Source organism: Sander vitreus, chromosome 11 (assembly GCF_031162955.1).
Source record: "Sander vitreus isolate 19-12246 chromosome 11, sanVit1, whole genome shotgun sequence".
NCBI lineage: Eukaryota > Metazoa > Chordata > Actinopteri > Perciformes > Percidae > Sander > Sander vitreus.
Window position 1 is genome coordinate 8,066,734 of NC_135865.1, and position 23,539 is coordinate 8,090,272.

The 23,539-nt window shown below is 40.3% G+C and overlaps 1 protein-coding gene across 2 annotated transcripts; it reads right to left on the reverse strand.

Moving 5' to 3' along the window:
- Positions 1-299: 299 nt before the first annotated feature.
- mrasa (muscle RAS oncogene homolog a) lies at positions 300-22,710 on the reverse strand. Of its 2 annotated transcripts, none has more exons than XM_078263279.1 (6): positions 22,567-22,710; positions 8,347-8,601; positions 7,233-7,386; positions 5,941-6,040; positions 3,481-3,560; positions 300-507 (listed from the first exon to the last, which is right to left on the reverse strand). In XM_078263279.1, exons 2-6 carry the CDS (start codon positions 8,537-8,539, stop codon positions 408-410), a joined length of 627 nt encoding a protein of 208 aa, XP_078119405.1. In that variant the 5' UTR covers positions 8,540-8,601; positions 22,567-22,710; the 3' UTR covers positions 300-407. The 2 variants fall into 2 exon arrangements, with proteins under 2 accessions (XP_078119405.1, XP_078119404.1); XM_078263278.1 differs by having other exon boundaries at positions 8,347-8,605.
- Positions 22,711-23,539: the final 829 nt, after the last annotated feature.

The following is a 23,539-nucleotide window of genomic DNA, read 5'->3' on the forward strand; positions in this document are numbered from 1 at the left end:
TCCATCCAAATATCAAGGTGATTCTGATCTCTGGCTTTCCCCCCACAGAGTCTGTCGTCTAGTGCCATGACATTAAAAAATGTCACTTAACTGAGAAACAGTTGAGTGACAATGTTCTGTTTTGAAAAGAGATGGGAGGGATCTATAGACCTTTGAAAGGGACCATAAGGAGAGAGAGAGCACAGCACTCATTCCAAGGCTTTGTGAAGGGTGAGGGGACATCAGTCAGATTCACTTTGCCTTCCGCCCCCCAGGGATCCATCCAGCAATTCATGGTCAAAACCCCCCGCCCCCCCCTCCCTTTTGTGCACCAGTAGTTAACCACTTCTGGGGAGTTCCCTGACATCCAAAAGGTATGTGGGTGTGTGTATGTGTATGTTCACGAATGATAGACAGGACGAGGGAGGTCACAATATGGCGCAGTGGAACCTGTGGGAACCCGCTGAACGTTCTGCTCTCCATTTCATCTTCTTTTTCTTCTTCTGGTTTCGTTCTGGCACCTGTTGTCTGTGGGTGTGGAGGAAAAAAAACAAAACATGTTTTACAAAAAAATCTGAACTCAGGATCAATTTACCAGCATTTTGTGACACCTAACAATACGATTATCCTAATTGTGGCTCATAATATTTAGTTTTATCCATCATACAAGAGGAGTTAAAACTAGTACTAAAGAAATAATCCAACATTCTAGGAAATGCGCTTATTTATTGTGTTGAGAGTTAGACAAGAAGAGTTATTCCACCCTCTAATGTCGGTACAGTAACTATAAAGCTACTGTCAGCAGTCAGTTAGCTTAGCACAAACCTATTAAGGTCACTAATTAACATGTTATATGTAATCTGTTTTAATCTGTAAATTGTGATTATATCACAGCTAAGGGGCATGTTCGGCTTAGCCTTCATTATGCGGCACGTTTTCTTAAAAAATGCGATGGAATATGCGGGATATTTATGCAATTTTATGCGATGAAATTTGCGGGAGCTTGCAAAAATTGCGGTTTCATCGTGGCTTCATCGATGATGTTCACGCCGCGTAATTACGTCACTTCATAACGTTCCCATGGCAACAGGGGGAAATAACTGCTCATCTGTGAAGTAAACGCAACATTTTTCAACTTTCTGCTAAGATATGTGTGGCTTTTTTGCAACGAAAATGCGGGGATTGTGAAATCATGCAAGCCCTGCACATTTTGTGCGGAAATCGGCAATTTATGCGGCGAAAGTGCGGCGTATTGGAAAAAATGTGGCCCCCGCATAAATATGCAGGCTTCGGCCGATTATGCATTGAATTATAATTTTTCTGGAGGGACTGAATAAAATAGTCCCTCCTGTGCTGGCCGCCGAGGCGGTTGCCATGGAATATAGCTGCTAGCATATTTATTTTTTCCAATCACAGGCTAACGTTATATTGATTACATATTTTACTATTTATTTACATTCATTTATGAAATGGGTAGTTCAAATAAAGCAATCTGATTGGTTCATAGCCGTGATATAATAACCACATACGATACAACGGCTATGATTCGAATTTCTTTGCACAATTAGTATCACTACGCATCTGAAAAAAGACCAACTGATACAAAGTAGCCCAACAAGGTTAGCTAGTAGGCCTAAAAGACGCAACAAGATGACATGATCGGATTTGAAACCAAATCCTCTAAATGATTCCAAACGATTCCAATAAAGAAACGATTCTACTGGAATCGTAATTCCAAGTAGGAATCGGTTCTCGATGCCCAATCCTAGTTCATCATGCGTCAATATCAAAAGATGACTTCAATGATGTTCAACTTCACTTTTGGCCCAGGGGAAATGAAGGCAATCGGCAGCTCAAACCTACGCCAATCACCATCAAAAGAGACAAAAACAGGCTTAAGTATGCAACGCTGGCCTTCAACGAGCATACCAAGAATGACAATAACCCACTGGAGAAGAAGAAAGAGACTTATGTATGAACAGCCTTTCTCAGTGTTTTCACAACGCCGATGAATACATTGTTGCACGTTTTTAAACTCTGTGTCTTTGAGGAGACACCAGGATGGATTGAGCGGTGGGTCATTAATCTAACGGTTAAGTCCAGCACAGAGACAAACATAGCTGCTCAGGCCTTAGAGCTCACCTTTACCGTTTCTGACAGTGGCATCGGAATCTCAATTTCATTGACCCTTTGACACTGTCTTAAGATCTAAAACTACACCTTTATCTGCACACCAGTCTTCAAAGCACATGACGGCCCATTGCGTTTGTTTAACGGTGTTCAGTTCATTTCGGTTTCTCACCAGTTGGTCAACTCCAGTTTTTCCAGTTGGTCCTCTATACATAGCTTTGCATGTTGTTAAACAAGTGGATTTTTTTTCTGAAGATGGGCACTCCTCAGTCCACTCCTCCATCGTCAGCCCACCCAGGAGATCCAAGTTCACCTTGAATGTTTCCATTTTGTAACGCCTTTTAGACCTACTAGCTAACTATGTTAGGCTACTTTGTATCAGTTTGTCTTTTTTCAGATGCAGAGTGATTCTTATTGTGCAAAGGAATTCAAAAATCATAGTTGTATGTGGTTATTATATCACGGCTATGAACCAATCAGATTGCTTAATTTGAGCTACCAGTTTTACAACACAATTAGTAAGTCATATGAAGCTTAGAGTCATAAATAGTATGTGTCACCTCTTAGAGATTTTAAATTAAACATTTTATAGGTGAGTTTCAAGACTTGTTTTCATGCACTTTCTGCCTGAACTGCTAATGCATCAGTCAGAAAAAAGCACAACCTGTCTTTATCCACCCCCTGTATGACTGGCTTTCTACAGTCTGACCACAAGAGGGCAATGTTGATTCATTAATCAACTCTGCTCTTTTTTTTTCTTTTTTTTAAATAATGTACAAAAACAGAGACGGTTCCTCATGAGTCCGTAACCGACCTGACATGTGGACAATAAGAATTTTCCCTTTTTTACAAACACAAAAGGTACAGCTGTGTGATAGGGTATCGGAGTATTGGGCCTAAACCATGGTGGCATGCCTGCTTGTTGCTTATTGGTCCTTGCAACAAGAGAAGGCCTTAAAACAGAATATGACCACATTCAAAACATGGACACAAATGAAATTCTTCTGAAATTGCATGTGTCAAGACAGGAAATAGCACGGGGCTTTTTTCTTTTCTTTTCCACTCTACTTACTAAACATACTTCCACTGCCCTTACATAACACTGTCTCTGTGCCACTAACACTAAAGAAGTGAAATAAACACTAAGGGGAAAAGGGTGACACACTTTGAGTTGAGACAATTTTATGTCTCAATTTTACATTTATGTAATGGCTGTACTTTAATTTGTAAACAATAGATTCTTAAGGGCCAATCAATACTGTCCTCAAGCTGTTTGACAGCTGTTACTGCAAGTTAATCTGTTTTTGTATGCAAAGATGTAACAGTCTTCATCTCATGAAAATAAGAGAATAGCAGAAGTGAGTGAGTTACCTTATAACACGAACCAGCTCGTGAAAGGCTTTGTCCACATTCATTGGAGGATCCTTGGCACTGGTTTCAATATAAGTTATCTGAAGAAGCAAGCAGACATATTCCAAATCTAAGCAAAAGTGGTATTCACGTGGTATTAATTGTTCACTAAAATGCAAAATAACCAATTTGGTTGAATAACTACATACTGGTATATTGTATAATGTACAGTATAGCAATACACCACATAGGGAGACATATGATTAGCATTTAACCATTATAATGAAAAGCCCTCAAATGCTACATGGTTAAGAAAAAATAAGGGTCACAATTACAAGTTGCCTGATGACCTGAAACCAGTAGAAAGGCACATGAAGACAGAAAAGGACCCCTGTATCAGTGAAAACACCAACTAAAAACATAACTCAATAATTCAATCTCACCACAGAGACAAAGACTGCCAAGCAGTCAAGGAAATGTAATGATTCATCACTGACGCTTTTATCCAAAGCGACTTACAATTGCTATATATGTCAGAGGTAACATGCCTCTGGAGCAACTATGGCTTAAGTGTCTTGCTCAGGGACACATTGGTTGATGTATCGCAGAGGGAATTGAACTAGGGCTGCAGCTATCGATTATTTTAGTAATCGAGCATTCTACCGATTATTCCATCGATTAATCGAGTAATCGGATAAGAAATAGTAAGAAATACTTAGTAAACAGCAATAGTAAATATGTATTATTGCTGTTTACTAAAAAAAAGGAAACCTGTTTCAAAAGTGAAAATTTTATTGCCAAAAAAAGACCCTTAAAAAAAAAAAAGTACATTTTTGGTGGCCCAAATGTTAATTTTTTTCACCCCCTTCCCCTTCATGCCTCTGGCTCTTTGCACTGGATATGCAAAAGAGCTGTTCACTAACCAGAGGGTAAATGTGACGGTACAAAGCTTACAGCAGGGCTATTCAACTACACTGTTCTGGGGGACACATTTTCAGAAGCCTAATACACAGTGAGGAGAAAGAATAAAGAATGCAGACATCACCGGCATGATGACGTCATTCACGTGCATATTAAGTGGCCACGCTGGGGGGAGGAACCGGTTTGTCTCCGGCAGCAGCTAAGTTTCCAAAGATAAGTAGCAAACTAATAAACAGTTAGACTACAAACCGACAGCTTTCGTTTTAGCTTGTTGGTAAAACATCGCTATTTGCAGAGTAGCATGCTGTAGGCTAGTTGTGTAAAACAGCGCGGTGGACGAGAGCAGCAGACGTTAGTTAGCTACCTTGTGTCGGGTTCTGGAATGGATGAGTACACTGGATGTTTTCTACAGAGATGATGTAGCAGCATGTTTGCAGCTTAAAATGATCCCAAACTTTCTGTCGTTTTCTCTCGCCTGTCTCTTCTCTTAGACCCTCGCTATTTTCATCTCCCTTCATTTGTAATCTGGGCCGTCAGTCTTGTGTCCACAGAAGCGTCAACCTATTGTGCGCTAGTAATTATCCTCCGTGCGGAAACACAGTAAGCCGTACAACCTTAATTACACTGATTTAACGAAGCTTCGAGGCAAAGAATTTTGCTTCGAGGATTTTTTGTAATCGAATTATTGGAGTTATTCGAGGAAATCGTTTCAGCCCTAAATTGAACCCAGATCTCCCACACTAAAGGCATGCATCTAATTCACTGTGCCATCACCACCACCAAGCTGTCTTTGATGCTAGTCAGTGGGGAAAAAACAGTCCCAAGTGCTGTACTTATTGACCAGGCTGAACATGATCACTTCAAAACCGCTTAATTAAAAAGGGACCATTGAATGCAAAATAGAAATAAAAATCAAGGCGTCACATCACTGGAATTAGCGGACTATGTGCCAGAGTGAGTTGTCAATTCCCCTGAATCCCTCTGGACAAAACTCATTTAACTACACAAGTTCTCCCTGATAAGTTAAATTGGTGCATTCTGTATGGAAGTGATCCTTTTCGCAGATTACAGTAAGCACAGCTTTCTGGCTTTATTCCACAGTCACGTTTGCCTCCTTCTGCCTGGCTCAATGGTCATGACAGAGGTAAAAGTGACCTGCAAACGCTAATGTGAAGCCAAATGTTTTCACATGAAGACCGCATTTTAAAAATGTAGACAGCTTAACGTAGACGTAGTCTGAGTCTGTATCATCAAGGTGTTCTTTTTGTTAGCTATACATGGGTGACAATAGTCTACTGTTCAGCTGTGGAAACCAAATTAACCTTTTGGTGTTAATTCCATTGAGTTTTTATTTAGATTTTGTATTGAATTATTTCAGATACAAGGACACAACTCTGCGAGCAATGATCTTTCCTCTCACTGTTGCTTCAGAAATGCCTTCATTGTCTTTAGTCTCTGTAGTGCACACAGGCTCATGTGAAAACTCTTGGAAGAAACCCAATTAAAGATATGAAATCGGCTTACTGCAAAAAAAAGCCTACAATGAGGTTCCCTACTTACGCTATGTTTTGCAGCCATCTCTTGGCCCTGGTCAGCGGTGACCTTTCTCAGGTGGACCAAGTCCACTTTGTTTGCCACCAGCACCATGGGGAAGGCCTCCCTGAGAGGGGACACACACACACACACACACACACACACTAACTCAATAATGCATTTCCAAAAACACTTGCGGTGGTTTCAAAGAGTGATTAAAAAGTGACTCATGGTCTAAAGACTATTCGAAAGACCTGTTAGATCAGAAAGATCACATGCTTCACACATTGTCAGAGAGGTATTTTAGATTTCTGTAACATTCAAATCTTGCAGAAAGAAAAGAGCTACAGAAGAGCACCACTAAATATGGACATTCAGCAACTTGCTCAGTTCCAGTTTCTATTTTTGTTTAATCTCAAGCTCAGTTTTATTGCCTACTTTCAGTCACTGTCAGAGAACAGTTGTCTTTCTTCTCTCACAACTGACATTCACAGTACAAAAGGATTAGAACTTTGCAAACCAATTTGATGTTCTGCCCAACTCGTCTGCAGCTTAAAGAAAGTGAAGCAGGGGCCAGATCCCGATCCGTAACCATTTTACAGTAATCCTGAAACATATGACAACACTACCCGCTAGCGCCGACTGAACCATGGGCAAAGTTTGTCCTTATACGAGGACCAATATTTTTTCAAATATATTTAATATTTTGAATTTTCGTGTGTGTGACCACATTAGAGGATGATGTGATTGAGCTCACTGGGCCTTAAAAAATAATTTAAGAGTTTTTGGCCAAATATCTATTGGTTACAAGAGTTTAGACAAAAACCTATTGTTAAGGCAAACATTAGTGGTCAGAAGTAAACAAATCCCCAGTTGTTTTTTTCATATTGTAAACGTCTATTACATCTGACAGAGCTACTTCCTCTTTTGGCACCTTTGGCTTCCGGGTACAGAAGTTTTGACTTACTAAATTTACCCTTAGTTGTACACACAGATTGTCAATGCAATGGTTGATGTATTAGGCATGGTGCATTCTCTTATGTTTTCACTTCCAAATAATTGAGAATATTGTTCTTTTTCAATAATGTTCTTTCTTTTTCAGAGGAAGTGTTCTCCAGGCATTCTGTGATTTGATTTTCAGCAGTGTAAATGAATGGTTTGCATTAAATCATAACATCAAAGTCATTGAACATGAGTTTTGTATATACAGTAGGAATGCCCTAACCACTACCAGATCATCCATTGTCCTTTGTTATGTTTGTGCATGGAACAAAAGTGGTTTCTTCTATGCAGTGCTAAGCTGAGCTGTTGTGACCCACCTGTCTTTGACCCGTAGTATGAGCTGATGGAATCGGTCGACATGTTCAAAGCTGGCTTTGTCTGTCACAGAGAAGACGATAAGGAAGCCATCTCCTGTCCTCATATACTGCTCCCTCATCGCACTGAACTCCTCCTGGCCGGCTGTGTCCAGCACTGCCAAGGTGTAGAGAACACAAGCTTGTATTAAATTACAAGGAAGGGTGTCTCTTTTACTGACTTTATTAGCGTACTGTACGTCATATATTGTCTGAGTAAGTAATTACACAATTTGGACTACCTTTCCTACTAAATATACAGACAATAAATATGTCATATTAGGCGTTAGGCAATTAGGCATTTCATGTCATATTTATTTTATTTCTGATTGCACCACCACTGATTCTACTTAATTAATTAGGTACTTATCAAGTATGCTAAGACCTTTCAAAGCTGCCATAAGGAGTCAGTGTTATTACAAATATGAATTGTTGAACCCCTTCTAACCAAAAGCATTGTTACATTTATTTACTAACGGATATAAACTGACCCAGTTTGCAGTAATCATTGAAGAATGACATTACGCAATTTTGTTATTGTGACCTGTTTTTGCAATTACGTGTTCGGAATAAGAGTTTGTTTCCTCCACGACTTGTGTAATCACGTCCACGCACACACACATTTTCAGAATCCAAAGTGACAGATTTTTGGTTTTATAATTATTTTCAGAACTTTATATATTTCCAACACAAATTAAATACTTTATTGAGGGAAGGATATCATGGAATGATGCATCCTTTCTCTCACACGTAACAACCACAGCAGTGGCTTCTTCTAAATGCCGTTCATTTTCTTTCAGGGAATTGCTGTACCATAGTTTGCTCAGTGGAGGAAACAGCTACCACTGGAATGTATTTAAAAGCTAAAAATAAAAACATTAAAAACAAATGTTCACTCATTGGTCAATGGTGGACATGTTTTATTGTCATGTAAGGTGACCTTGAGTGTCCAGAAATAAAATGTATTATTATTATTAAAACCAAAACATAATAAAAAAGTAAGACAGAAGATTAGCGAGATAGGGTCATACTCAACTGCTGTCTGGTTAATTTCACATGCACATCCATTTCTACTCACCATCCAGTATTGCCCACTGTCCGTCTATCTCTGTGTGTTTAAGATACGAGTCCTCTATCGTAGGATCATAGTCTGGCACAAAGATCTTCTGGAAAAATTGGATGGTGAGGGCACTCTTCCCAACACCACCATCCCCCACCACCACCAGCTTGTACGTTGGCAGGTTGTCACTTGGCAGGGCGCTGGTCGCCATGGCTACCTCGACAGTGGTGGTAACGGTGAGAAGTAGGCTAGTAGGTGGCTATGGAGACACACCTGGCTGAAAAAGGAGGAGGGAGAGAGAGAGAGAGAGAGAGAGAGAGAGAGAGAGAGAGAGAGAGAGAACAGACAGAGGGAAAGAACAAGGGAGGGAGGAGTTAAGGTTTTTTGTTGCAGCTGCTTTCTTATCACCATGGAGACCACAGACCACAGCTAGGAGTTGTGGATCAAAGAAAAAACATAGGAAAAAATAAATAAAAAATAGTACAAAAATAAAGAAAGAGAGGCCAAAAGAGAGAGTTTAAGCCCACCTAAAACACATATTTTCACAGTTGCACCCACCAGAGAAAGACAACAAGCAGAATGACAGCTGGACATGGCTTTGCAATATGGTAGAAGAGTGAAAAGGTTTACGCAAAAACATGTTGAAGTGGAACAATTGACTTGGAGCTAATGTCTAGCAGCCTTTACAGGAACTGCATCTTACGGGGACTACTATATTGACTCAAGTATTTATGCAAAATGGGCAGAATCTATGGAATATTATATCACTAAAAAAAAAGTGTACTGGAAAACAGGGTTTTGTATCTTCAACAGTAGTTTTGTGGACTTGCAAATGTATGTTTGTATCTGTTACTGAAGTTTTGTAGAACTGAAACGTTTTGTGTCTGTGCCTTAGGGCTGCACAATATATCCTCTTTTATCGTCAACGCGAAAACGCTGCGACTGAGATTTTTTTGTGTTAGTTAAAAGAAAATATCAGCAGAAAACTACACTTTAAAATGCAACCGTCACATTTTTTTTGTGGTGCCTTTTATAGTATATTCAATTCAATGTTTAATTTGTTCAATAAAAGGAATGTTGGAAATTATTTGCTTTCATTTGTTTTAAAGTGCTCATATTATGCTCATTTTCAGGTTCATAATTGTATTTACAGGTTATATCAGAATAGGTTTATGTGGTTTAATTTTCAGAAAAACACCATATATTTGTTGTGCTGCACATTGCTGCAGCTCCTCTTTTCACCCTGTGTGTTGAGCTCTCTGTTTTAGCTACAGAGTGAGACATCATTACAGCATTATAGTGTGTTACAAAGTGACGCACGTTCGTCTCTTAAATAAAGGCTGGACTACAATAGAGCTGTTTGGAGCAGTTTGTGAACAGTATTTTCTGCTGGAGATGGTAAGTCCCTTTGGGGTGGAATTTGGGCTTTTTCACTTTCTAAACCTAGAACATGCACAAAAAAGACATATAACACAATATGTGTATCATATAATATGAGCACTTTAAAATTCAACAAGCAATTTGTTGTTTTTTAGCAGAATATGGATGGCAGCAGAAATGCAAAACTGAGAACACTTTAATATCAGTTTACTTATTGCAAGTGATATTATCGTGATATTCAACGTAAACGTTATCGCATATTTTCCTCATATCATGCAGCCCTACTGTGCTTTCAGACACAGGCTTGCAAACGTACTTCTACTTCTGTGCAAGCGCAGTCCCCATCAGCCAAGCCTTCGCCCAACCACAGTGTGCCAAGCTGTGATCACATGTATTTTTACTTTGGTTTCAAAGCAGGGGATGACCACACTGCACACTACAGTATGGTATTATGGTCACACTCACCCTCGCACGTGTGTGACGCGATACACATTCCTGCCAATGGTTTATTGCTAATCCATTGATATACCGGTGGCAGTAACATGTCACGATACATATACGATATGCAATGCACCAGCAAACACAGGGAAGAAGACATGGATGTAAACATGCTGGATTTCAAATAAAACAAAAATCGGCTTTGCAAATGTTATAAAGAAGAAAATAAGTTCAACACATTTGATAGAGCTGAAGGATCCGTCCAGTTTGTTTTGTTAAGTAACACTGAATGTATACATAATAGGGCTGTCAAACGATTTCATTGCTGCTGTCTTTCTCCATCATGCCTGCAGAGGAAGTGGCAGCTTGATGATAAGTAACGGTGCTGCAAAGGGTCAAAATAGTAGCCGGTTAGTCACGACGCAAAGCCGAGTGAAGTGTTAAATAAATTAATAAATGCCAGCATGCGATTAAAAAAAATTAATCGCATTGGGTCGGCCTTTAATCGCATCGCGTCATTAAACGCCGACAGCCCTAATACATAACCTTTTCTCTTTTTTTGTAACTCCACAGAGCACCTTAAGATACTGCTAATGCAAAGCAAAACATTTCCTGCAGCTGCTGCTTCATATTAAGAGCTTCCCACTGGAAAACCACAAACAGCTTTTACTGTGAAGCATTTGCAGGAAATGCAGCCGTATTTGTCAAGTTAGCACCATAGACTGTATATTAATGGACAGAGTGTGTGTGACGTCACCCATTGGTTTGTGGAGATCTGCTATGAGTCGTTGAGTTTGCCGTTACGGGCGCAGCCATCCTGGTTGCTAATGTGACGATTTCAGACGAGAGGGAGGAGTGAGGGAGAAGCCCTTACACTCTACGTTACGTTACACACTTTCACTGGCAATCACATCATAGCCACGCCCTAAAACACCCCCTGCTTTATCGCCGATTTTAAAATCAACGAGACCATAATTCAAAAAATGAACATCATTCTGTGTTGCAGAAGACTTAAAACTAGCGATTGAGACCATAAACTCATTATGAAAATGTTTACTGACGTAATAAATCAAGTTTACCTCAGTGGGTCACTTTCTCATAGACTTCTACAGAAACCAAACTCCTTTTGCAACCGTGCGAGTCGCCCCCTGCTGGAATTCAGATAGAATGCAGGTTTAAGGCACTTCGGCATTTGCAGCACTTCACCGAACTGGATGCATTGTCCATTCATATTAACAGTCTATGGTTAGCACCTTAGGCCTACTGCTATTGGAAACAGCATTGTTATATTGTTTGTAAGCTGACATGTTTTAAATGTAGCCTAAGTAAGAACAGTAAATGAAGCAACAGACACAATAAAAGTGGTTGGATGAAGGGTTGTATGTAGGGCTGAAACGATCGAATAATTTGATTAAAAAAATCCTCGATGCAAAATGATTTGCCTCGAAGCTTCGTTAAATCAATGTTACCAACGTTGTATTGCTGACGGACGGTTTCCACACGGATCATTATTATTGTCGCACACCAGACGCTGCTCAGTCTGCTGCTGGCGATGCCAGAGCGTAAATAGTGAGGGGCTAAGAGAAGAGACAGGCTGGAGAAAACGACAAAGTGTCCAAAGTTTGGAATCAGATCAAACGTAGTTAAAACGAGAACTCTGTACAGTGTGTCTACTGAAAAACCGAACTAGCTTACCACAATAATAGCACGACGTCAATGCTTCAGCATCTCAACAGAAAACATTTCTCATCCATTGCACGAAGCGGACCCGACAAAAGTAAATCACGGAGTCGTATGGACGATGAAATATCACCAAACTCAATCAATCAATCTCTCTCTCTCTCTCTCTCAACAGCTGATCAACGATCTACTAGCATAAGTGTAACAGAGCTGTGTACCATTGTAATCAAATATATAAATTAAAATAGATTGAGTATAATTAATATTTACATATAGGCCTACATACAGATCAGTCTCGATGAAACTTATAGTTCTGAAAGTTAAGTTGCACAACTTAATGTAATGTTTATGTATGTTTAATGTAGGCCTTAGTGTGAGGTTGATGTCATTTCAGAAAATGTTTTCTTTAAAAATGTTACAATGTAATATGGCACTTAAATGCACTTCATATGTTTAGATTTTTGAGAGAAGCAATGTAGGCAACAAAAATGTAGCTTTTTCCAAAAATTTAACCAAACTATTGTTTATTATTGCTCTTCAATAAAACAAAAGTATTTCTTATCCGATTACTCGATTAATCGATGGAATAATCGGTAGAATACTCGATTACTAAAATAATGGATAGCTGCAGCCCTAGTTGTATGCAACAGACAGGCCTTTTAGAAAACCACTCCTCGCGCCATTGGCTCAAATCAAAGCCACTCACAGAATGCATATCACAACTGTATGGAAAAGCAGCTAAAACAAGCCTTGGTGAGCCTGGTTTGGCAGAAAGCAGGCTAATGATGTCAACTCTTAGTAGCCCAGTATAACCACAGAACCAGCAGAGAAATACAGTATGATGGCTTCGACGTAGACGGATAACTGTAGTTTGTAATTATGGCCTTTTGAAAACAAAAATAAACATCCGTCTTGCTAGAATATGAGTGGTTTAACAGAAGAAGAGTATTTTGTTTCCACAAGTGAAGTACAGTAGAAGCTCAATATAATAAAATCTATTTATACATTTGCAAATGATTCAGATGCATTCTGTGCTTAAATCTCAAGGGATCAGCTTGTACAGTACTCAACCTTTTTTATGATCAGATTCTGCCCTTTTTGAGAGTCTTGCATAAATACAGAGATACTGCATTGGAGCTTTAATATACATGCATGTATGCTCATGTGGCAAAAAGCTCACACCACAGCTCCCACAAAGGGAAGGGAGAGCTACAAAAAGAACGAGACATGGGAGGAAAGCAAGAGAACAGAGCGGAGAGGAGGGTGAGAAATCGGAAACAGAAGAGTGAGGGAGAGGAAGCAAGGGTACACGAGGACAAAGTTGATAGAAATAAATGTTACAATATGGTGCTGTGTTGATACAATAGACACCACAATTTTACCATGCTCGCCCCATTTTTGGCAAGTTTTTTGTGTGTGTGTGTGTGGTCATTTTAGACCTTTATTTTATAGGACAGCTGAAGTCATGAAAAGGGGGAATGACATGCAGCAAAAAGGGGCCACAGGCTGGAGTCGAACCGGCAGCCGCTGCGTCAAGGAGTAAACCTCTATATGGATGCGCGCGCTACAAGGTGAGCTACCCAGGCGCCCTTGGCTAGTTTTTTTTTTAAAATCGCTATTTTTCCTCCTACATGATATTCACAGTTCTGTTTCAAGACATAGAATTCAAACGTGTCTAAAAAACAAATAATGTATCAAAAGTAGGAATATGATTATAATAATTAAAACCAAGCACCATGTGATTTAGCTCTCGACTATCAACTGCAACTAGCCCAGACTGGAATGGACTCGGTTAAACTTGGTCAAAATGGTCGCGACGCCCAAACTGCCATTGCAACGCAAATCTAGGTTTAAGTCAAATCAAGCAAACGTAAAAAGGTATGCTGTGGAGTTTTTGACCACATGTAGTGCTATTGGGCAATGTTTTTTATGAGCGGGTCCCCATTTTGTGCATGTGCGTTCTCGTAGGCATGCACACAGACGCACAATACGCATGGTTTTACACTACTGGGCGAGACTGTAAGCTAACAAACAGTGGATGTTTTTTATTCAGGATTTCTAATATTAAAAACAAGGATTTGTGAATGTAGTTGAGGAAAGAAATGTACTCAACACTGTGGTAAGGCCTCAAGGAAACGAAAGCGTTTTGGTGGGAAACACTGAATGTAAAAGGTAACTTACAAGAAAACTAGGAAGGTAGGACATCTACAAATCATTTTAGGAGTAACGTTAAGTATATGTGATTTGTAGTGAATGTGTTAAAACATGCAAACCACTTATACAACCATTTAAGTCAGGCCAATCACAGTGTTCATACAAATTTAAAATTAAACAAATTTGAAAAATAAATATACTCCATCTCACTCTGAAACCTTCAGCTTTCTAGTTCTCATGAAACTTTAGCAACTGTCAAAAGCAGAGAAAAAAAAAAAAAAGCACATTCACTCACTACTAGCACAACACCACCACCACCCACCCACGCACCCATTCCTCCTTCATCCACCAGGAAACAGCTGTCAGCTGGCCACGGTCCATCCTTTCCTGCCCAGCACAATAGAGGGAAGGAAGATGTTTCCTTCCTTTCCAAAGCCAGCCAGCCAGTCAATCTGCCAGTCTGTCTGCAGCAGTCAGCCAGCCAGGTTGGGCAAAGAATTTCCAAGCCACATTCCTGATGTTAACATGCCTCTTCAGTCAGTTAGTTAGTTGGCTGGCGGTCATACAACCACACACAAGTAAACGTCTATTCCATTTCACAAGACACCCCCTTTGCGCACATTTTAGTGCTGTGAAGAAAAACAGCTTGAGAAGCACCGTGAAATCACAGTACCTGCCACCAGCCACCGCTTTCTCACCATGCCTGGTGGGACCTAGCTGAAGCAAAGTCAGGTCACAACCTTGTTTTGTGTGTCAGCATTTCCCTCTGTGGATCTACTTGGTGGAGTGCACAATTCTCTGAAACATTAGTCACCAATCCACAGACACCAGTTTAAACCAAATTTGGGATTGGAAGCTTGGTAGACAAAATTTGTCTGTGACTGGCTATATGACTTTTCAAACCATCATGTTTTAGAGGGCCAACCAATGCTGCATGAGGACATCCATACAGTGGTATGGAACACTTGCCATGTTTACACTAATGCCATTGTATCTGAATCATTTCCTCTCAGATTTGGCCTTTCATCCAAACTAAGATGGCATTTTCCACTCCTTAAAATACAAACATCTGAAAACGGCTGTTTCGTGTATTATGGACAGGGGAATTGGAGCTCATCCAACACTGTATAGCGGTTAGGGCTGTCAACTGATTCAAACATTTAATTGTGATTAATCGCACATGTATATTTTTTCTGTTCAAAATGTACCTTAAAAAAGGTATATTGTTCAAGTATTTAATATGCGACCAGATTATCAACTTTTATAAAAATCATACACCGGATGTTTACAAAACAGAAATTACAGAAAACCCAGAGTTTCCCCTCATCTCAGCGTTAACAAACTCCGGGTTTTCCATTTCAGAAAGAGAGGTAACTTAACCTCAGAGTCAGTTACTATGGTAACTGAGTCTGTGAACCTAACCTGGTCGGGGGCAGTTACTAATGTCACCCATCGTGGACATGCTCTACATCCCAGCACATTCTTGTGTCACATTACGTTTTTTTTGCAAACGGCAGTTTTCTTTACAACATTGGTGATGCGGAGCATTTTAGTAAAGCACCGTCAGAAGAGTGTGACTCGCTCTGAAACGTTTTTGTAGTGTTCCCTGGACACAACCCAGTAAGAGCCATTAAAAAGGAGTTCCACAGTATTGCAGGTGAATGATGTAAACCCTTTGATTGAAATAAAAGATTATGAATTATAATTCTGTTAATGATGGTGCTGCAGCCTCAGAATGGGGTTAGTAGGCCTAGGACTTTTTCGCCCACAGGATTGCACCTAAATGAAATAGATTATAGGTTCAATACCATTTCACCAGTAATATTATACTTATGATTAAATATGATATTAATACACTATATTGGAACTTACGCATTTACTCTAGCAGCAATTTTATCCCACGCAAATTCTCTCATTTTTTGCAGTAGCCGCTGTGTTGCTTTTTTTAACGAAATATACGTTCAAACTCGCTGTTTGTGCGCATGAGTATTTCCGCCGACCCGTTTGTTTGTGGTTGTTACCATGGTGAATCGTAGCATCATTGCTCCATTCATGCTGCCTTTTTATTAGTGGTGGTGCACGCGCTTAACTCTTGAGTGAACCTACTCCGAGTTGGTTCAACCAACTCAAATCAGCTGTTCTGGAACCGAAAACTCAGAGTTTCCCAACTCAGGGTAAATCAACTCAGAGTTCAGGGTTAGACTCAGAGTTTGTTAAACCTCCTTCCTGAAACGGGCCAGGAGGAAAGTTCCGTTGTCACTCACTTCTGTTGTCGCTTATGTCTAGTGCAGCAATGTGCAGTCTAGCAACTCTCTGTTGGCTTGCGAGCCGGAAAAACCAAACTCTGGCCGGGCCAATCACATTGTGTATGGAGTCAGTGGGCGGGCTTATGGCTGCTGCTGCTGGGAACCGCGGTCTTTCGAAACGGCTTTGGCAGCGACTCTGGAAGACTTCAAGTTAAGCTTTTCTTGAGAAAAGAACAAAGAACGGCACTGAAATCATACTTAAAAAAGATGTGTTCGGAGTTTTGCCGACCGGATACGGCAAAAGTTTAAGCTATCAACTAGCTCCTCTACCTTCTTCGTTGCTCTGCTTGGTTGTAGCGCTATCCTATTGTGTGCAGAGAGAATTTGAAAGACAACCGTTTATCCCGCCCCTGGGATTGAGCTCTGTCAATGGTGAGTTCCCAGACCCAACATCTTGATGTGGGTCTGGCTTGTCAGGCTAATGTTTTACGAAAAAAACTCTTACTTGTCATGTACAATGTAGTGAAATTTTATTTCCTGCAGTTTAACCAATCCTAGTATTAGGAACAGCGGACAGCTATATACGCACAGCAGCCAGGGAGCCACATGCTGGCCGGAGAAGCCTGGGATTGAACCGCCAGCCTTGTGGTGAAGGGACGACCACTCTACCTCCGAGCCACAAGCTACCCTGACATGTAACATTTAATCAAAACCATGATCTTCCCCTAAACCTGACCAAAGTGCTTTTGTTGTCTAACTAACCACAGACTCAGGATGCGCACCCCACACTCTGGTGTCAATGTCCTGCACTTTATATCCATAGTCCAGTGGATTATGTTTTGCAGCACAAAGTAAATGGGAAAACAATTTAGTAATATATCAACATAATTTCTAGGAGACAGGGTTGGAATAACAGATAGCAGAGAGTAGGAGGCAACAAACTTGAGATTTACCCTAAAAAAAGTTTTGTCAAAATGGTCAAGCCACTCAGCCCCACTCTTAAGTTGATGGCTGTAAACTTATCTTTTGTCCTAATGTTTTGGCCTTTCCTGAAAATGCCGGACAGAACCATCTTTGACTCGAAAACAGCAATCATCCACATTAGGAAATAGCATTCATTTCCATATTTCTTTCTTGTAGCAAACCCGGCGTTCATTAATCAGAGAAATCCGCAGAAATCTTTCAAATCTGCTTTACATCACACCAAAACACAGCCATTGCAGCACAGCAGATATATTAGGTTATTAGCCTACATCTCGTTACGCACACTGCAGCAGTGTGGCATATCCACGGGGCCACAATACATGGAAATAATTCTATAAAGCTTCTTTTGTATGTGTTTCATTTGATTCCTGAACTGAAGAGCCAATCTCTATGTGGCTAATAAGGGAATATAATAAGTTTATCTTCATCCAATGTGACAGCTCGAGGACCAGTGACATATTCTGTCAATCCACAGTGCGTCCCCTACACCAACCTTACCCTACAGGTGTGTGGTTTTACATATAAAATAACAGAAACAGCTGGTGTGTTTTGGACTTCGTATTCGGTCTTCCCCATGACTCCATAAAGCCTCTCTGGGTTCTTGAGAAGCTGTTGCCTTGGGAAAGGATGAAGGGACTTCCCTTTTCACATGGGAACAAAGCAGCAACACAACTCACAGAACACAAAGAAGGAGGAACGCAGTGGTGCACACCCCAGCCTGTACTGTGGCGTTGATATCAACACTCATCGATCATTCAAAAGGAGGCGTTAAGACACAGTTCACCGAGTTCAAAATGTATTCAATCTTTAAGCTGCTGTCAAATGACAAACTCCACCCTTGTTTTCTTAGATTTAGAGCTGATCTGATCTTTTATTTTACTTTTGATCTATGAAAACCATTTAGTCTGGTCAAAACAGTTGACCAGAATATATACTGTAGTTTCCTAAATAGTGAAAGCCTGACCTTTTATGGGACCTGGGTTTCCAACGTAGGAGAGGCAGGTTGCTGGTTCTTGTCACCAAGACAGCTGAAGTGAAAGCAATAATTTGATTAAGGGCATTGTGAAAAGGCTGCCTTTCTCCCTTTTCACTAGCCTATGTTCCCAAAATTAACAATGTTTTGTGTCTGCTTAATCCTTAATTTCAGTGTAAGGTTTCAGTTTATTTGTTACTTTATCATTTGACATAGGCCTGTTCAGTAGGTTGTATGGGTTCATAGTGTTTTGCTATGGTTCTGCCTGTGATGTGGGGGGAGGAGGGGTAGATCACTAGCTGCTCACTAGCTTAATTGAGGAGATTGCATGCAGTTTTGCCTCATTAGGTCCTTTCTGTAGGGAGGGGCTGGGCAATCCTAAAGTGTAGAACAATAGGTAAAACAGTTTTTGCAGCAACTGACATTTTTAAATTATGTTGGCGGTTGTGTCAGCACATGTACATATGTATATAACTAGGAATGTCAGCAATCACATGTATCTACATGGGATGGTATTTCCCACATTCAAGTGTTCTGTTTTTCCTTCAGTTTGGCTCACCCTCTACCCACTGGTACTAGAGTGCGGCCCGGCCCGCATCTGACAGAGCAGTAACCGAACATGGCCCGAGCCCGACAGGAATTAAAGATATTTATGTCCGAGCCCGACCCGAGCTCGACACAGTTAAAATCTTGTTTTTTTTCTCATACTAATGACACGTATACGTTTGTTTGTGTGGAAAGCCCGCTTTGATTAACTGCAGGAAGGCATTCGGAAAGGTCAACAGATGAGCGCATTAGCGCACACGGGACTACAAGCGCACGTTAACACAGGCGCGCCCTTACATAATAAGCTTCTTTAAATTTAAAATGTTCAATGCCTTATCGCGCTGATGTGACCGAGACCGACCCGAATCTCATTTCTAAATTTCTGGCCCGTCGGGTACCGTCGGGCTCGGTTCGGGTATCCATCCTCTAACTGGTACAGGTGCTAGGTGCCAATTGGGTGATGCTGGCCTAAAAGGGCTTGAGGAGAAGGGGAGCGAGAGAAGAACTGGGCAGCTTGCTGAGAGGTTGCTGTATTGTTTGTTTGAGGGTATTTTGCCTTAGTTGGAATGTTTTTATTGAGTTTGAGTATGTTTTTGGTGTTGTTTTGTTAATAAATACACGAGTTTCGCACTTTAATAGCCTCCTCTTCAGTCTTCAATTGTGACAGCTATCTTATTTTTCTGTAAGCTGGAGCGAATTAAAAAAAAAGGACCCTAACATTTCTTTACCAGCATCAATATTGGCAATATTCTCCAGTTATAATGTGGCCAAAATCCAGATGCGCATGAATATATTATTACCTAAACAGCCCTCAATTCTATCCCCATGTTTGCCAGCATGGCATCAAATATACTTAAAATGTTTTCTTAACAAAATAATATGGCTCTCTGGCTGAAGATGTACATCTCTAGCATCTCCTTATTGTCCTGGGTTGTTTCCTTCCTGAGACAGTGTTTTAAAATGATGGCTATTTGAGCAGCAGTGGGCTATGCTAATGATACTGTATGTTAAGATGTCTTTAATCTCATTTCAACGCGTAACGTTGTACTGAATTAATGCGGACATGTCTGTTGATCTATTTCAGAAAATGAGGTAAGCAAAGTCAGCTGCCCCCCCCCATCACATTTCCTCCAATGATGACAGACTTCATGCCCCCATCTTTAAGACCCTCTGTGCAGCATTTGGCTGAGAAAACAAAGTGCAAATAGTCTAACAGAGGGCTGTATAGCTCACATGATTGTGGGTCATCACCAATGACTAACTTGCGATAGCCTCCAGGCTCAGCATTGTTTGAGAACCCATTTAGCCATAAATTATATTGATGTCTTTTTTTTAATAATACTACGTCATTTTAAGACATTCTCTGTGAATAAGTCTGCCATTCACACACACACACACACAACCCAAATATCTCACTAATGTTCTGTGACTTGCTGGGGGCATTTCCTACTCTGACCTTTCCATTCATTCATTCTAATACTTAACTTTTCTTTCTGGCTATTTGGGAATTTCAACCAGGACACAGGATGTCACGAGTGAACCGCAACCAGGCATCAGCGACACTGAATGCATGATTCAGTACTTGTTACTGTATATGAACTATTCTGTATTTGAACTGCAAATCACTGGTTGATTATGAAAAAGATATCTTTGAACGAAAACAACCATAACCTTGCGGTAGCCTATCATGGTATTTCTCATACCCATTAGACACCACTGACAGCAGTCAATCATGGCCAAGACTTTAAATAACATAAACACCATACAAAGTAGAGTGGTAGTATATCTATTAGTCAGTACATCACAAAATGGTCTTTATAGTCCCATACGGCCAGGCAGTAATTCAGTACCATCATGTGGTATTGTTTAAAAGCTTTCAGTAAAGTCATATCACGATTAAATGATCATCATGTTATCATTCAATCAAACACTGTTTAGTTGTCCAAATGTATGATTGTGAGCAGGCTTTGATTAAAAACTAGTGTAGTGAAATGGGACGCAAATCACTATTTTTAACTGTCGTTTGGCTGCTTTAGTCTCTATCTTAATCACTATCCACGCGAATATATTTGGACCAGTTATTGGAACAATATGCAAGAATGTATCTTTTAGCCTATTATAGTATTAGTATTATTCCAGTTCATGATCATGCCATGGTTAACACTCATAAATACCTCATGGTCACACAGCCTACCTTTCTACACTATAGGTCAACCTTTTACCACACTTAGAAGTATCAGAGGTCACCTAGGTAAGACTACATATACATGCAAGTGACAATTTAAATCTCACAGGAATAATTATTTAATAATGAGTAATACCAGGCCTCGTACACATGTAATAGATCACACACTGACTCGCCTGGAAACCCAGCATCTACAGGTCCCCCTGGTAAAAGGTAACAATTAAAGTGCCCATATTATGAAAGAAAAAATTTGGGGTGTTATTTTGTGTCTCTGGTGCTTCCACAGGCATACAACTTGGAAGAAAAAAAACATCCATGCTGTTTTGAGTGAGATACAGGTTTCTGAATGTGTCCTGCCTTCAGTCTCCGGGTGAGCTGGTCAGAATTGGCAGGGCCGTCTACGTCATCGGCCGAAACATTTGAATTCTCAGAATCTCAGGTTCTGCAGGAGACTCCCCTCCTTCTTCAGGATCCGATTCTGGTTTTGAACATGTATGGTTGAACTACTGTCACCATGTCCGTAACTTTCACACGTAGTTAGTCAGGTTAGTCTACACTCTCCCTGTTACTAATGTCTGTGCCCAAGCACTGACTAAGTGAGTATCTACTGTGCATGTGCGACTCCCAACAAAGATGGTACAGAAATGAGATGTCTCACTCTGTAGCTAAAACAGAGAGCTCAGCACACAGGGTGAAAAGAGGAGCTGCAGCAATGTGCAGTACAACAAATATATGGTGTTTTCTGAAAATTAAACCACATAAACCTATTCTGGTACAACCTCTAAATACAATTATGAACCTGAAAATAAGCATAATATGAGCACTTTAAGCTTTAGGAAAATTGTGAAACAGCATGCAAAATTAAACTACCTATTACTCTCACAAGCAACGTCATCAGCAGCAGCAGGGTTTGACATTTCCATGAAGTTATGACGGAAGGATAGGGGGATCTGTCCCCAGACAGTGATTAACGTGTGTGTGTGTGTGTGTGTGTGTGTGTGTGTGTGTGTGTGTGTGTGTGTGTGTGTGTGTCTCTCTCTCTCTGTCTGTCTGTCTGTCTGTCTTTCTGCAGACTGAGGTGCTTCTGAATGATCTCATCCTATGATTTGATACATGAAGAATCTCTCCGTCCAGCGGTTAAATCTGCACACCATTTTTGCTTCAAAGCTGGACCGCTGTGTGTATACTGCTGTTAAAAACACCGTGGAATCTTTCATGATGATATCTGACATACGATAAAAGACAAGCACTTTGTGTTTTGTCCACTCGGGAACATTTTTGATACACAGAGGCAAGGCCCGTCTCTGTGTGTGTGTGAGCGGCCGTATGGAAAACCGACAGTAGCCGCCCCCGAATAACGGATTTCGGTAGCTTCATTTTTCTCTTTAAGTTTGCAGCAAAAAGGAATTTCCGCAAACTGAATACAGTCGGTCATACTCTTAAATTAAAACGAGCCAACTTCCCCTGACTGTTTACCGAGCTGCCACTGGTCTAAATAACCTGGTGACATTTAGCTAGGCTACAGTAACGTTAAAGTGTTATTATACTGAGAGTAGTTGATTTTACATTAACGGAAGGTGTTGCCTGCACTGTCCATGAACACAGACGCTCGCATTCACGACCTCTTCTCTGTCAGCAGAAAGGCTACTTACCGATATGAGTTTCGCTGTCGTGGACACAAAGAAACGTCCTCACACCGACATATTTCTCCTCATCTCTCTTTTTCTCGCCTTTAGACCACCTCCGCCCTTTCGACACAGACAGGAGTGTGCTCCCCACATCTGCGAAACAATACGTTGAATAGCTAATCTTTGTATTGCAACAGCTGATGCTATAAATAGAAAAGCCCAAAAGGGGTGAACGCCGTTTTAATGAAGACATGAAACCATTAAATGTTGGTTTTTTAGTGTAAGGTGATGTATTCTTGTTTGAGAGCAATTACAAAGTAACGTGTTCGTTTTCCTTCATAATGTCTTTTTTGTGTGTTGAAATTTTGAAATCTCACAAAGCAGGGACAGAGGTCCCCTATTTTGTGAAATGGACCGTTCCTTTCTATTTAACGGACTTCTTTAAAGGGACAGTCCTGCCAAATTAGCCGTTTCAGGGGAGTTATGGATTAATTAAAGCAAATGTGTGTTTTGTTTTTGTAAGTTGAATCATGGACAACTAATCGTCCTAATTAATTAAAAGACCTGTTTAACTAAATCACCAATCGCCTAAATCAGATTATCCATACTTTTCAGATGTTTGCCGCCTGATTGCTATATTATTGAGCTATATTATTGAGCAAACCTAATAAAACATCTCCTCAAATAATTCTGTGCCAATAGTACAAAGGCTTGAGGCACAGAAACCCACAACTCTTTTTTACATTACAGGCCTACTGGCAAACTGAGCCAACATGTGAAGGTTACAAAACATATGAAGAAGTGAGGTTTAAACTGATTTATTTTTCATTCACTCTTCTGGTTCACTTTTCTAGCTTATTTTACTCTACAGGTGATTCTTTAGTGATCCTCTCCACAGCTAAAATGCAACCATTTTCATGACACCACACTTTGCTAAAAAATGAAGAATAGGATCATTGATAAGTAAAGTAGGCCTAAATGATGCACTAAAAAGACT